General features: G+C 44.0%; 1 protein-coding gene across 3 annotated transcripts; it reads right to left on the reverse strand.

Annotated features, from left to right (window-relative positions):
• Window positions 1-946: 946 nt before the first annotated feature.
• On the reverse strand, window positions 947-16606 carry slc31a1 (solute carrier family 31 member 1). 3 transcript variants are annotated; one of them, XM_036529617.1, is made up of 5 exons: window positions 16421-16606; window positions 5163-5318; window positions 4108-4180; window positions 3344-3512; window positions 947-2888 (listed from the first exon to the last, which is right to left on the reverse strand). In XM_036529617.1, exons 2-5 carry the CDS (start codon window positions 5304-5306, stop codon window positions 2687-2689), a joined length of 588 nt encoding a protein of 195 aa, XP_036385510.1. In that variant the 5' UTR covers window positions 5307-5318; window positions 16421-16606; the 3' UTR covers window positions 947-2686. The 3 variants fall into 3 exon arrangements, with proteins under 3 accessions (XP_036385510.1, XP_036385512.1, XP_036385511.1); XM_036529619.1 differs by lacking the exon at window positions 16421-16606 and adding an exon at window positions 15780-15868; XM_036529618.1 differs by lacking the exon at window positions 16421-16606 and adding an exon at window positions 15663-15763.
• Window positions 16607-16947: the final 341 nt, after the last annotated feature.

The following is a 16947-nucleotide window of genomic DNA, read 5'->3' on the forward strand; positions in this document are numbered from 1 at the left end:
TTTTTATTTCTGGTGTTTAAGTAGCACTTCACAGGTAAGCAATTTCTAAATTTTCATGTTCAAGTTGAAACAAATGTAACTGTAGGCATATGCTCACTTAATGCGTTTTTTATCAGAGGCCATTAAAAGAGGCACACTACCTCTTAAGTACACAGTGACTGCATTCAGAAAAGAAGCATTGTACATCCCTAATTTCTAAGTAGTTGGGTTGCCTTGGACAAAGAAAATCTCAGCTTCACAGCGTTGCATCTCATCCATAGATACAACAAATGGATCAGTAATCATTTGGAAGTCGCTCTGGGTAAGAGCATCTGCTAAATGATGTAATGTAATCAGCCTCAATAAATTCAGCAACATGTAAGAAATGCATAAAGACCCCTCCGTGAACAGGTTTATGCAGAAAAGAAAGACAGCTCAAGTGTTCAATCTGGTACCATTTATTATTCATATTCTATAAAACAATGATTACAGAACTAAATACATCAAACTATACATACATGGCTGTGAGCTGTATACAGTCTACAATCTCCAGACGGACGCTTGGCTGGAGTAGCAGTCAGATTTCCTCTGATTTGGCCCACTTGCTTTAATGTTAAATTTTGTTCAGAGGTATCAGGACTAGCATGGGGCCTCTTCTCTCCTTAGATTGAGCCCTGTGGCACCTGTCCCCTCTTAGAGACACACCAGTACTGCTGAAACAGAAATGTGTACATATTTAAAGTGTCTTCATTAGTCTCTAGCTAAATGGTCAAAAAAAAACAGGAGTGACATTGTAATCTCAGTGGGAATTTGACTTCCATTCCAGCGTCATACAAGAGCACTCAGGCAACCAATACAAAAAAATTGACAGCAGACATTTAAAGATTAAAAAAAAAGAAGGTAAAAACGTGTGACTTCTCTAAGGTCGACTTCACAGACAAGACACCCCCCTCCCCCCCACCCCCAGTACTGTAAATTCCCAGGTGCTGCTGGTGGCAGTCAGTGAGAGAGGTAGTACTGCAGCAAATCTCCCAGTTTCCCAGAATCCTCTGCTCAGTCTTGGAACCTCAGCACTTTGAACTGTAATCAGATGACTACGAACCAGCAGGAAGGGTTTTGCAAACCATCGTCACTCCTCACCTACATCTCCAGTGAGGAGAAATCACCATTTTTTGATCACCAGCATAGCAGCAGAGATCTGTGTAAGTGTCAAAGGTTTCCCTGCTTTGAGGTTGTTGGAGACACAGAGATAGCCACCACGACTGTATAACACTGATATGCAGGTATAGTTACACATTAGATGGCATAATTAGTGCTGCTTCACCCCATCAAATAGCCAGTTTTCAGAAGATTGTCCAGTCATGGTCTGAGCTATGATAAGGCCAGTACCTTGTAGAGTTTACATTATCATAGTGCTACTTAAAAAAGTGATAAAATTACTTTTCGTGCGATACTGGCAACATATATTCCTACATATACTGTATAACAAACATTTTCCAACATCCACTTAAAAAACGTAATTGAATTGTCTACAAAGTGAACCATCTTTCACTTCCACAAATCAAGTCGAGACTGGCCAGCTTTGGTCCCCACAGTCTATGGGCTCTGGTCTCAGACACGACCCGCGGTCTGTCACTTGTCACTTGTGACTGTTTGATATTACCGTCACAGTTGGGCCCATTCCCCAAAATCAGCCCCCCTCCATCATAATCCTTTGACATTACACACACACACACAAAAAAACACAATGTCATAAATGGGGCAAACTCTCAGATGTGCTCAAACCAATTAGATCACATGTCACAGTAAGGCAATGTCTCAACATACTTGCAACCACATTAAGAAAAGTGTTAGTTTTTAGAATAGTGATGATTCTCGTCAGTTGTCTACTGAGTGAGCTCTCTTAGACTACAGCTGGCCAGATCCGGGCCCACTTGTTTAAGGCAAAGCGCTCGCTAAGGCACAGAGTCACTCGGCCTCCCCACCCTCGGTGGCACCCTTTCCCCCCTCGCCTGTGAGCCGCTGCCGCATGCGGGCGGCTAACCTGACGCAGCAGCCCGGCGGTTAAAGTTCACCACGCACCTGACTGGATGCAGGGAAACATGATGAACCGGGATCGCCGCGTGGCCGGCGCGGTTATCTGCACAATGCCGTGTACTGTGCAGTATAAGCCAGATAAGACAGCTAACTTAGACGGATCACACACTGGTGGCACTGTGTCACAGTGCACGAGTTGACGGACGGGAAGGGGGGGGGGAGTTCGGGTATTTGGATGAGGGGGGTACCGTGGCGGGTACAGAGGGGCATGCAGGGCAACGGTGCAGGGGCTCAAAGACAGGAAAAACACCACCTTTCAATCAAGGGTGTGGATGGTTTGGAGAAACTGCCCCAGAAATGCAGAACTCTGTTCACAAAGTCACATTAGGAAAGTTCAAATTACTGCAGGTTTTACTTCGGAACTCACGAAAGCTTTAAAACGTCATCGCCAGAGTGCTTAACATTTAATTACTACTGCATTCGAATAATGAAATTTGCCGTTTTAAAGCTTCAGTGAGACCGCCTTGGAACATCTTAATGTGACTGTGAGAACAGGGCTCGTCATTTGCAGACGTGTGCTTTGGCAAAGTTCCCAATATTCAAGTTGAATTTGAATGGCAAAACCGACAACGGTTGAGGAGGGGTGTGTGTTTGTGTGTGGCAGAGAATGTCAGTGACAGTGCTCGGTGATGTCCACCACCACAGCCTTCTTCCAGCTGAACAGGAAGTAGCCGACGCCAGCCCCAGCTGCCACGGCGATGCAAAGGTAGGCATTGTAGGTCATGAAGATGAGCATGAGGAAGTAGCTGACCACCACCTGGACAATGTGCAGCACCGTCTGAAGCAGGTGAGCCAGACTCAACATCCGCTGGCTGCAAGAGAGGACAGAAGGAGACAGGGGGTTACAAACAACAATGCACACATAAACATGCTATATTTTTATTTATTTACACACACACACAACTCATGACCATGGCTGTACTTCTAGTTAGAGGGTGGCAATATAGCGTAGTGGTTAAGAGCAGGGCTCGTGGAATACTGTTGCTGTACCCTTGGGCAAGATACTTAACCCAGAATTGCCTCAGTAAATATCCAGCTGTATAAATGGATAACCTGTAAAAATTGTAACCTATGTAAGTTGCTCTGGATAAGACAGTCTGCTAAAACAATAATGTAATGTAATGTAGTTAGTTAATGCTGTAGTTCAGGGAGAACAATAACTCCAGCAATAAGGCCAGGGCATCCTGCTCTAGTTTAGCGCTCCGGCGGAAGGAACAGTGCACCCCCTGCCAGACAGGAGGACTATGTCCCCGAGCAACCGACTCACCCCACGGTCTTATGGGTCTCCATGAGCACGGTGCCGTCGGCGCCGGGGATGGGCATGGAGTTGTAGCGCACGTTGACCTGGTTCCTCCGCAGCAGGTACTCACGGCCGATCTTCAGCCCCTCGTAGAACACGGCCATCAGGAACACCCCGATGCAGGCGCCTGCCATCTCTGCCAAACCAGCCAAGAGGAAAGAGCTCGTCAAAAGCTGGACACGGAGGTGCATCCCCTTCCCACCGACAACAACCGGCAACACCGACATCAGTACGCTATCGCCAAGAGTGGTCAAGAACAATCGACACAAGTAAAGCATTTTTACTGAGCCAGAACTCAGCAGTGTCCTCCCAACAGCCAATTCCGAGTGCTAGATAAAATATTTCACCACTAACATCAGCAACAGGCAATCAGCAAGTTTTCACCAAGTATATTCAAATGTGAGCTTTGCAAGAATAGTGTTTATCCAGGACAAATTAATGAAACGGCAGCACAGTGCTACAGAGCTGGCTGGGACAATGAGGTGGGGGATAAGCCAGCATGGTGCTCTGCCAACACTCTACAATGGCTGTTTCCAAGTGTCAGCTTTTTCTGGACACAGTATTCTTCAACGTGTAATGAATGTAATACGGCTTCTGTTTTAATATGAATGAATATGACTTACAAACCCCTTTTGATTTCTGAGAGGCTGTCATATATGTATGAGGAAAAATGTGCAGACACACACGAATAATGAGTATGAACATGCACATGGTCACACACACTGACTGACCTCCAGGGGTATTGATAACCAGTCCAGCAAACAGCAGCTCCACATCAGTGTATCCAAAGTAGAAGGTCATTTGCTGCATAAGTAGAGAAAGATAAAAACATTACTTCAAAAACATTTGAGAGGCAAAGCTGTATTCTCATACTCTAGATTTAAGGGGATTCGAAGGGGATTCCTCCTTTGTTAAACATAAATCTTTAAAAAAGACCCCTTACACTTGGGATACTTCATGTCTTGAGGAAACATTTTTATTTTTCCAAAACCCCAGATCTCACGTGACTGAGTGAGGGCCTTGCCACTGTTCCACTGTCTTCCACAGGCTGAACAGGAACCTCACATCATAGACCTGTAATGCTTTAGTCCCAGAACACAGCTGAGTCTAGGACCCAGTGTCATTGGTGGGGTTGACACTATGTGTAAGACACTAGCCAAAGCCAATCAGTTCAGAAGGAGTGGTAAATCCCTCAACAGATGACTTTCTGCTAAAAATCGGAAAAGTTTTTTGAGTGAATATCTAATCTTACATTAATTAATGAGTGTTTAAATTTTGATATGCCACCTTCATAACCAACTCAAATATGTGCTCAAACGAATCTAAAAATAGACATTTGACTGTATTTTTTTTTTTTTTTTTTGCATTTTCTCACTTTCTCACCCAGCGTCTGTAATTGTCAACTGCACATTTGGCTTTTGCCACTACAATAAACACAGGGCCTAGCAAATACAGCCCTCTGATACACACACAGCAACCTTGACAACTGTTCACCAAATGCCAAAAGGAGGATGGGCGCCTCTGCCTGATGGCATCTGAGCAACTCATAGGCACCAGAATGAGTCGCAGTGTGCTGAGAGAGGCAGAATGAAGTAACCAACATGGCCGCACCTCCCCCGGGTGGAGCATAGCCAAGTTATTCTGCCGCTGTGTGCTCCTGGTCTTTTGTCGCTAGCTGAAGCGGCTGGGCTGGACCCCAGGTTGCACTCGTAAGAAGCACCTTAACCGGCTGAGCCGCTCACTAGCCCACTGACTGGCACTTTCAGAGGCCGAATCGTCCATTTACCATCATCATGTGGTGACCGCCGTTGTCCCCGCCGTGGTCGCCTCCATGGTCTCCTCCGTGGTCGCCTCCGTGCGAACCCGTGATGGCAGCGGGAGGAAGCGTGGTAGCATGGTGTTCATGGTGAAGGTGATGTGACATGTCCATCTTACCGGGGACCTGAAGAGAAAAGACAACCAGCACAGCTGAATTCTGAGGACCACGCGCAGTATGGACCGTCTAATTTCACCGCTCCAGGTTAGCAGATTCAAAATGCAAATACTGGAAAGAACGACGGGAGAAATATTCCTATAAATAGCCCCGCTGATCTACCCAAACATGCAAGCAGGGCTGCTTTAGAAGGTTGTATAAGGTGAAAGAGTGTTAATCCCTTTTCAAACAGGCACACAGTTTTTCGGACAGAACTCAACCTCGGCAACCTCTAGCAGCTGAATTAGCACGGGTGTTTCTTTGGTGGTGGCAAATGGGGTTATTTGTGAGGGAATTACAAATCTGGGCCATCACATCAGAAATGTTCCTGTATCCCCCAACTGGCTGATGGGTTCAGAACGTGATGAATTTGATGTGCCCATTTTCCAGCACATAAAATCAAAGGGAGTTTAATAAGGTGGACACCCAATTCAATGACTTCCAGTGCAAAGCAAAGCTTACAGAAACCCATGTGAAAACACCTTTAATACCAAAAATAAATACGTTAAGAGTTTGGACGTGAGATAGGGAGTGGGGTAGCCCTCCAGCACAAGCAGCCATTTTGTTGAGGGTGGTCTGGGCAGCCTTCTCTAAGTGTCTGATTAACAGTGTCTGTGAACATCAGGATATTAGCAAAACGAGTCCCTGGCCTTTCCGTCAGACAGTTACTTGTCCTGATTCAATCTCGGCTGACAGCAGGCCGTTTGGTGTCTGCCAAGGGGAAGCCTGGGGCATTACGATCGCATAAACTTTCGTAATTGGCTTATTTGTTTCCGCCGATTTAAAAAAAAGCACAGACATGTAATAAGAGACTATGGCAGTGGCCCCTGGGGTTAACCCGAGAAGCGAAATTAAAATCCCTTGATTATCCACGTCGCCTCAATAAACCAGAGATAAGACCTTTTCAATCCGCACTGGCTTGACCTTGAACTCTTACACAAAAATATGACTCTTATTGTTGCATGAGAAGACCTTCCAGAGTGCAACTCCACAGCCATTAAGGAGCCATGATTTTTTTTTTATCTGAGGAAAACACAATCTGAGAGCTGCCTCCTTTGTTAAATGCCTAACCAGATGACATTCTGAACTCATCTAACAGCCACATTGCTCTCTGAATTGACTGAATTTTCCATGGACTCATCTTCATGTTCTACTGCATAGAGTCTGCTAGCCAGTAAAGGCCAACTGTTGGCTGTGCCACAGAGATCCACGCTAATCTAATGCCATCCCTAACCCTGGGGCAGACATTGGGACAACAGCATTATAATCTAATAATTGCCAAAATAAAGTAATCAAGTCCCTTCGGTAGGACAAAAACACACATCCTAAAACAGATTAAGTGGAACAGCCTGAGGCCCAAACAACACTGAAAAAGACAAGGGACAGTGACAGAGGATGAATGGATAAACTCAATCCAAAAGAACTCAATCAAAAAAACTCTGGGTTTTTGGAGCTGCACACAGCAAAATAACTGTAAATGAAGGGACAGCAATGAAGTGTTTAAGAACATCAGGAACACCAGATAGGTACTCATCTTGAAATCAAAGGCAAAATGAAAACACACAGAGAGAATGAAACCACAAGGCCACTCACCCAAACTACAGGCTGTGACTAGAAAAGCAACAAGGATTATGCCTTTTAGCAGATTCAGGCAATGCAAACCAATCAGTAAATGATGGGGTGCTCACTCCATCCAGCCTCAATGGCCCTTGTTCTTTAATTTGGATGACTGATTTAAGTACTTTTTTGAGTGAAGTACTTTTTATTCTTGGACAAAATTCCCTCTGAATTTCAATGCTCAATGAATTGCAGATGTGTAGGGATAAGAAAGTCATTAATTAAGCTTTTAACCCCCCCCCCCCACCACCTCACAATATGTAACAGCATGATCATTTTGGGTCACTGTGGCTTCCTGCAACCTTAAGGTGTGCAGAACAGTGTCACATGCTAATTCTGTAACAGGGTCTGATTTCTAGCCCTGGAATGTGTAACACACACTATACACTGTGCACATAGTGAACATAGTGAACACACGTGCACACATGCAATCATGCACAAGCACGCACACACATTACACTCTGCACACTCGCACACATACATACACTACACTGTGTACATGCATACATAAAGTATATACACTATACATCCTGCACTTGCTGTACCTGGTGGTAATAAACCCCCAAATTCCGTTGTCCAGACGCCAAATACAATATGGATTAAACCATATTAATACCAGGCTTCATACACACTGTGTACTTTGGTGGTAGCCGCCAATGCGCACGCACACACACACACACACACACACACACACACAAACACACACACAAACACACACACAAACACACACACGCGCGCAGGCCCCCATCTGTGCACCCGCACACATACACACCCGCGCACACACACTCTCTCATAAATAAAAACCCTGGTAGCTATTTGAACCACTACGCACAGTGCTTCCTTTCACAGCATTCTCCCTCCACCAGTGTTTCACCATTGTAGCCTTTCAGTTCAGAGTCCAGGGTCACGCTCCTGTCACGCTGACTCCTACCACATGCAAATCCACAGGGGACAAAGACTCATCCACACGCCTGAGTATTTCATCTGAGCCAACTATGAGGCGTACAAGTTTTTCTAAAGGATTCAAACACAGGATCTCTCCCTTCTGAGACCCTGTGTCCCCTCACGTCCCCATACTCTTACAGGCACAAAGACACACAGTCAGCACTTCCATAAAAACTGTTGCGGTGTTAAGATATAGTTCTCCTTCTGATAAGGGGCGAATGACTTGCCGTTGACACTAACCCCACTAGATTTATGACATAAAGGCATTGCACAATAATTAAAATAATGTGCAAGTTATGCTGAAAAGAAACCTCCATCTCTGACTGCCCTTTCCCCTGTCTTCAGCTCTCTCCCCTTTACAATGCCTCTTAGTAGCAGCTTATAACACAAATAAGGGTAGCATACACATGGTTCCGGTACTGTATGCAAGTCTAGGCTTGTGGAATTACGGAGAAATGAAATCAAACACATCAAAAGAATAAACAGAAATGGAAGTTTGACCCCACTCATGAACTTGAAGATTATGCAGGGAAAAAAAAGTAGTTACAAAGCGCTTTAATTTACAGTGCATACTTGTCATATTTTGCGCCAGGAACCTTTGAATTAATCTCCCACACTGTCACTCAAAAACAGAAAAGAAAAACTGAAAGTGTACCTTCGTTCCTATGATCCACCCTTTAGATATTTCTTGTATGAATGTAATCAGCCAATGAAACAAAAGAAATACAAATTTCAAAGCACTGCTGCCAAAGTTCATAAGTTTATTCATAACCAATGAATAAACTTGTAAGAGATACCAATGTCCTATGCAAGGATACAATATATGCTTATTCAGTAACATTTTGCATCTGAAACGATATTTCTCTTCAATTAATTTAAGTTGCATTACTTTTAAAGTATCAGTACACTCTGCTGTAGACAGGACTGCAATTAAAAATGACTAGACATTGTGTCCCACATATGAAACTCACCCCACGTCTCTGCTGCCAACCCTTGGCAAGAAATCGGTTCAGCGATGTACAATTCACCGTGAAAAGTGTGTGTGTGTGTGTGTTGGATCAGTGTACGCAATGAGCAAACGACCAGCACTGTGCAATCGGTGAATAGGAGAGTTCAGTCAGCAGATGTGTGTGTGTGAGTGTGTGTGCGCCTGGGTGCTAGGCTTATGAGAGAGTCAGGTAATGTGTTTACATGAACGTGCTTGAGAGTATGTGCGCACAGCCGTGTGTGCGAGCATATGTGCTTGGGTGCGTCTCAACAGGACATCAAGCGTGTGTGTGTGTGTGTGTGTGTGTGTGTGTGTGTGTGTGCGCGCGAATATGAGAGCATTAAGCTGCACCCTCATGACTGCCCTCTGCATGTGATCTTTCTCCTGCCTTCAATATCCTGCTCTGACTCAGGCAACCTCGCATGGCCCTGCCGCCAAAATCCCCTCATTCACCCTTAGCGTCTCCTTACTTCCCCCTCTCTCTCCTCTCTCCCATTCCCCTGCTTTTCTCTCCTCCGTTTCTCTCTTTCATCACCTTCATTCTCTCCTCCCCACCTCCCTTTCTGCCTCCTTACCCTTCACTAACATCTGCACCCGTCCGGTTAGGGGACTTTCTGTTAGAGGAACACTGCCATTATGCCCTTGATTGGGCTAACGTGCCCCCCCAATGTTCAACAGTTCCCCCTCGCTTCACCTCTCTCTGTTCACCTCGTTGCCTTGTGTCACTGCAAGTTTGTAACCTTCCATTCCACCAAGTGATTTCCTTGAGAACCCTTCAGTTAAAATGCACTTTCTCCTTTGCTATAGATACTCCACTCTCATCCCTGCCACCAGAGAAACTGCATTTCCAGTTCCTACTACTTTAAATAAACTGCGTATGTATGTATGCACATGTTACACAAACTTCTCCTGTGAAAGGTCCCTCAATGCTATAGGCTGCTTCTCTTGGCTATAGAAGAGTCTGTCCTTTGGTCAGGCAAATAAAAGGAGTCTGGGTGGCTTTAACCAAACATTGCTGCAAGGTCTGTTTATCTTCATGGTTACTGTAATAAACATATTTTCATGGCATCTAACGCCAGCGAAAATAGTTTCAGGCCGGTCGCTAATTTCAAGTTGCTGGCTTGCCTAATTACAGCCCAGCAGAGTGGCTTTGTTGGAAACGCATTACGTTACGGCTGAAGGATAAGACCGGTGGACGTTTAAAGGCGGCTCTCGTGTTTGGTTTTACGCCGTTTCCCGGACGACGGTAAAAGAGCGGTATTAACGGGCAGAAATCGCCCCCCCGTAGAACTCGGTGACCTGGAGCGCAATCAAGCCCAAAATGCACATTTAATCTCGATACCCCTCAGGATAACGTTAATCATTATTCTTTACGACGCTAACGCGGGGAGACCTTTAAGCTGGGCTGTAATGGGCAAGAGACGCCGCGGAGTGCGCGCAGACCGGGACATCGCTACGTGCAACGCAGCGCCCGTCTCTCCATCACCTGCAGGCGTGCGGCTTTAACCCTTTCACCTCCGTCTTACACACTCACAAAGGCTCTGGAGCGGGTTTATTGCATGGTAAACAGTGCGCTGTATGTAATGTCTATTTTTATGTTTCTTAACAATCCTTACAATGCATTTGGCTTGGTCTGGACAGAACTGAAACTTACATGTCCTTGTTGGCTTTTGTTGAGCAAAGCTGTGCCACATAGAAGGTCATGCAAAGTTTGTGCTCATACATACATCTGGGTTTCTATTTATCCATGTATTTTGCGGATGACATTACACAGGGCAGCTTGGTCACTTGCAGAGCACTGGTCAATACGAGGGCAGTGGAGTACAAAGTGCAACATCGCTCATGAGGAGTAAATACTGCAAAAGGTGGCAGCCCACACAGCCGCTGATACATTTCAGCCAATGCTGAAGGAAGGAAAAAATGAGTGGATTTTGGAAAGTGTTCCACAGGTCCCTCACAGGGCCCACTGTATACCCGGGCTATTCATGGCATAGACTCAACTACGATTTCAAATGCATAACAAACCCTCTCTTAAAACGTTCTGCATGACATTCTGTACTATAGTAAGGTTCAGAGAGGGATCTCCACGTTTTACGAACTAAAATTCCAACACGATTTCAGTATGCACTACTGAAATTGAAAAATTAATTAACACACATAATTCATGCTGTAAAACTATTTTCACTGCTTCATTAGATGCACATTCTACTCAGATGTTGTAAGTTGCTCTGGGTAAGAAGAATGTCTCCTAAATGCAGTTAATGTTATGTAACAAATTCTCAACAAACTCACACAGAGCTCTGATACAAAACCAAGACTGTCTGCATCATGTGAAGATCAAGCAACACTAAAAAGTCCATAAAGGTGCCTGGGTTGGTGGAAAAAAAAAAGACACAAGACAACTACTTCAACGAATCAGATCTCAAATATAAAAAAAAAAAAAAAAAAATTTGCAAAGATACGCATGAGCATACCTTTTGGGGAATCCAAGACAGTCAACTCGACCTCACAAGGATCGACCCCGGCACCATTCAACAACTGCGCATTCACAATATCCAGCACTGCAAACGATAAGCACCATGACCTCCTGACAGTGGAGAAGCAGCTGCTGCCCCCAGCCATCTCCACTCTTTCACATATACTTCTGGAAACCTTACTAAAGGAAGACTACTCACATGCACAGATATATCAGCTTTGGCACAATACCTGGTCAGAGGATGAGCTTCTTATAACACAGCTGGAATGGACAGAAGAGAAGCCTCCCTGCAATGGTGTGAAATAAACCGTATTTATCTTGCTGCAGGTGGAGGTGTGTATAAAGAAGGGAGCAAGAAGGTCAGGTATCAGCCTACAAACTCACGTCCTGCTTGGAGATTTATAACGCCTCCAGGACAATGAAACAACGCCCCAAAAAAAGATAAACTGCATTCCTCTCCCTTTCCAGCTTCCCTCCCTCAACCTGATCCGAGATCAGTTTCAGCTGCGTCCTCCTCTGACTGACAGGCAGGTGTTGCTGCCGCGTGAGGTTTCTGTTGTCTCTGTACATTTTTAATGAGCAGCTCGGCAGGCCAATGGAATGACACAGCAGCTGCGGTGGCTGGACAGTGCGTTGTAATAGCAAAGGTGGCGTCAGCGCTGAGGGACGCTTCAAAACATGTTTGTCGAAACACTCCTGATCAGAAAACTATGGAAAATGATGGGTTGCATCTGCCTCTGAGGGCTTTTCACTCTTTCAGAATAATAAAGTGTGAATATCCCTACATCCAGGAGTAAAAGGCTTTCACCACTGTGATCTGGTTTGGTGCAGTAAAACAGAACTTCTCAGGTCTCAAAACCGTTTCCTACTGAACCGTAAAATAAAAATTTTAAAAATGCGATCTAATGGTTTAATGCAGTCGTTAGCTTTACACGCTAATTTGTACCTTTCCTGGCCAACCACTGAAACCTGGTCATGCAGTGCTTCTAATGTTGTTGACTCCTTATGGCTTTTTGCTTGTGTTTTACTCTACTTCACTTCTAATTCGCTTTGGATAAAAGCATCTGCCAAATGAAGAAATGTAAATGTAAGAACTCACAGCACAGTTCTAACGCATTAAGCTTTCTGTCACACAGCACTTATTTGTGTTCATCCACCGCTAATATGAAAAAGGCTTAATGCATCTTGGCCTCTATTTCGGTAAACGGTGCTTCACCAGCAGATACCTAACCTTGCTGATATCAGAAATCTTTAAAAATGAATTCTTTAGTGCAGTCATTAATGGACTGCTATTGAGGTGCCACAGTATAAACAGTGTGTAAACCGTAAGAAAGTCAAGAGCAGCACCATGGACCAGCAGGGGCCTTTTCATGGTATTCTGGTCGAATAAAACACATAAATACGGTTTATTACTACTATTCAGCTGTGTATCTACACAATAATTATTTATTATTGTTGTTGTTAATTTATTTTAAATCATGTATTATTAACTAACTGTGTGACATAGTGGTGCTCTGCCTCATCGTTACAGTTAACTTGCTACTTTAGCAAAACAACTTTTCTTAGGCACAGTAATCCTGTGCGCAACACCACATGTAGCCAGCTAGCTATATATGAGGTCCTGGTATTGATAGCTAGGGGTGGGGGATCATGGGTACAGGCTGCCTACGTGCACTGTCAAGTCATGGTTGCCAACACTCTGAGCCAATCCACACTCGAAGAACTGATAAGAACCTTGTACTGATTAGCGTGATTACGAGCCCACTTTGATACGGAAGCATATTTAGAGCATCGAGTCTCTTCACCAAGACAATACTGCCTGCACGTAGCTCAATGATCCTAAGGGGGGGGGGGTGGGGGGTTATGAGCAAGAACACTCGAATCATCAAAAAAAAAAAAAAAAAAAAAAAACGTGTTGTGCTAGCGGCCTACATGCGTGCACTGATCACCATGCGATGGTGGCATGAGACTAACGGCTTGCTCCGGGTCGGTGGTCAGGATGGCACGAACGGCACCCTCGGAATTCCTGACCCCCGGAGCACCGCAGCCATCCACAACCTGCACAAAATATGAACGAGCGTGCCTGGGAAACGACCCGCTCGTTCAGTCGAGCGGAAAAGCTGGCATTGGGCACGGGCCAACCACAATAGCAAGGTTTAACCAGTCAGTCTGAGAGCCTCCCTTTGTCCTCTCCAGGTACAACATCGCACAAACACGGTACTGTGACACGGAGACAAAGATGTACTGTCACACATTCTTCCATTACGTACATCTGACTTATAAGAAATGGGTCTAGACTTCTGTATTATTGCCAAGGGTGGGTCACAACAAGATCAGTCACACAGACGTCCTACTTTTTTGATCTAGTGTTTGATTAAAACTACTGCCAACAAATATAATGTTTCAGAAATTGTTAAAAGTATATCTGATGACACTTAACCAGCCAATTCCTGGCTACGTTCGGACCTATTTGAAATCCTTCCTTATTGTGTTGACAGAAGGATAAATTAACAGTAAAATTTTCATAATACAAAGAGAGCAAAAATAAAAAAGAACAAATTACCCAAAAAATTTCAAGATTACAGTTGAAAATTTTCTAGAAAATCATAGGTACACTGCATTAAACTAATACACATCATTATCTGGCTGACCTGATGCATGTGAGAGAATGCAATTTCTGAACAGAGAAAAGTGACAGAGCATCAGACTAATGGGATCAACTGCTGCCATCTTGGTGGTTACATCAAAAAGAGGCCATAGTCAGATCTCCAACAATTCCAAGAAAATCTCATTGTAAATAAGAGAAGAACTGGGCGTCTCCATCTCTGAGCCAGCCATGAGCATTCCTTCTTTTGAAAAAGAAAAAAAAAAAAAACATTACAAATTGCTGTTGCCTGGTGATGCAAGTTGACCGTGCAATGAACAGATCTCAAAGAGATAAAATAGTGGCAGAGGTGGCAGGCTCACATATTTTGTTAGGCTGTAAAATATCTTTCCTAACAATGGTTTCATTATTGATTGTTTCGTTTTATTATTGTTTCATTCTTGAACTCGAAAAGCCACATGTCTTTGACAGGCAGCTGAGAAGGAAAACACTGGCTGGGTTCCCCATGGACATTTCAATTGTCAATAAAACATGACATTCAGGGTGTGTGTATGTGTGTGTGTGTGTGTGTGTGTGTGTGTGTGTGTGTGTACACATTTTTTCTTACGTTAGACATTAGTTAAGGGGATATAAACCATGATTATCTGTACATTAAAGCATGTACACCAACTAAGACAAAGTCTCAATCAAATGACAATAACAGCACCTAACAAAAAACGTTAACTTTGTGGGTAACTGACATGAACAAATCACTGGTAATAATAACTAGTCTAATAACTTACAAATTTCTCTATTCAGTGTTATGGACCAACCACATCATGGCCTGGCTGAAATCAGACCTTAACTGAAGGAAGACAGTAGTTGCAAAATCATTCCAAAAAATGTCTGGCTGACAACCATGTCACAACCCAAATCCAAAAACAAACACAAACAAACTTTATCATAACAAAGATTTTGATCTCTAAATTGATAGGTATTCATTTAAACGAATATAGCTCACCTTCGTTCAGCAAATGTGCCGAAAAGTAAAACAGATAAATGTTTCTTCTTGGCCAACAGAACGAGTTTATTTTGCCAAGAACTTATTTACAGTTGCCTCCTCCTATCAAAACCTGTCAGGTTTCCACCTCGAGAACCGTTTTTCTTCTGTCACTCACTGCTGTTAAAGAATGCGCGGGGGACAATACGGTAAAATATCAGCCAAAACGAAACGTAAGGAGAGCCCAGCGCTTCCACGCTCATATTTCACAGACAGAATAATATGCGGTTTGTCTCATTTTTCAGAAAGGTTATTTAAAATCAGTTTTATCTAAACTTTCAATATTTTTTATCTAAAATCACTCCTTTTTTCCTTTTAAACATTCAAAGCCCCGATGGTCAAACCATCGGAGGTATCTGCAGCGTCACACAACAAATAGCCAGCAGCCTGACTAATTTCAATTAAGAAAACTCGAAGAAAATGCACTTTCATGTGGCAAGTCATCTGACGAATACGAGAGAAAAAGCGACAGAGACAGTACAGTTGTATTTTAACAGCTTAACAAATGTTTCATCAGCATCCCAAAGAATTCAATCAAGTTCATATCCCTGGCCGACTGACGATTGATGCCATTCTGCTCAAACACAAAAACTTCAAAACATACATATGGAAATGTGATACATCGTTAAGTTGTTTCACCTTACCCATAAGCAAGAAATGTCAGCAAGAAATGATTGGTCAGCAAAAGTACACAGGCTAATGGACAACTCCCTTTCACCTATAAATACACGGATGTTTGCTCCGTTGGTGTCTACATTTACCGGAGAAGTGTGGTAAAGCAGTTTTGCAACGTTTTCAATCTGCTCCTTGCGTGGATGCCGTCCATTGACTGCCTGGAGGTTAGGGTAACTTTGAAAACCCACCTCTGAGGTAAGTCTAACATTGACTTTGGCACTGACCAGGGGAACAGCCTGTACTGCCACAAGTCCACAGTACAAGTAGTTAAGTTTGCTAACCAGGAATTCACTCTACTGATCCTTACGCTACAATCTGAATGTCACTCGGATCATACTAACGTTACAAAACAATTCAGGCCCTTTAGGGTTTCATTTGCTGGCGTGTCTTGTAGATATCTGTCTGAACGTTTATCCTAGCTGGACTAGCTACTTATATAGCCAGTTCGCAAAAACCCTCACCTGAAAGTGTTCGACAAAAGTGATAACTTAGTGTACTATACACGAATGGCTCCGTAGCGATCTAGCTCATGCATCTCTGGTGGATGAAACTTAGCTAGCTAACGTTAGCCAACCTGCTATCTAGTTACATGAATTAGCTAACGCGCTAACAGTAGCTAGCTCGCTGCGATTAGAGGTCGAACTACAAGTAGGGTAGGCAGCTAGCCAGCTACGGTAGCTAACTGTCCTTCATCTCACTGCCGACTCCTGTACTACAAACCGCTTACCTCTCAACATACAAGCGACTATGACGACTTTCTTCTGTCTCTCACGCCGAAAGACTGTCGTAGAGCATTGAAAATGGAACCACAAAAGATATTCTGTACCCTCTCGACTTGTCAAGTCTCTTAGTAACCGGTGTGCACAGTCGGCCAGGGACACTTCCAGACAGCGCAGTGTACCAATCACAGGACCCCGTGACCACCCTTTCAACCGGCCCACTTCCGCCGCCACATGGCCACATGTGCATATGATGCAACGTCAAAGGTCGTAGAAATAGCGGGGCTAGATTGGTTCCTTTCGGTGCGATGGGCTGCTGGTGTCTTTCAGCGCGTTATTACGCAGAATCCCAATTTACGCAAGCAACCGTTTGCGTAGACGTTATGCAAAGACGGATCTTCATTAAATACACTGGATATTCGACCTAAAATGTCGAAGAATAACCATTGAACATAGTTACCAGGCTGATTAGCCAGCTTGTCAAATTGAGCAATAGGTTAGCTTCCTTAATAAAAAAACTGAACAGAATTATATC

Source organism: Megalops cyprinoides, chromosome 5 (assembly GCF_013368585.1).
Source record: "Megalops cyprinoides isolate fMegCyp1 chromosome 5, fMegCyp1.pri, whole genome shotgun sequence".
Lineage (NCBI taxonomy): Eukaryota > Metazoa > Chordata > Actinopteri > Elopiformes > Megalopidae > Megalops > Megalops cyprinoides.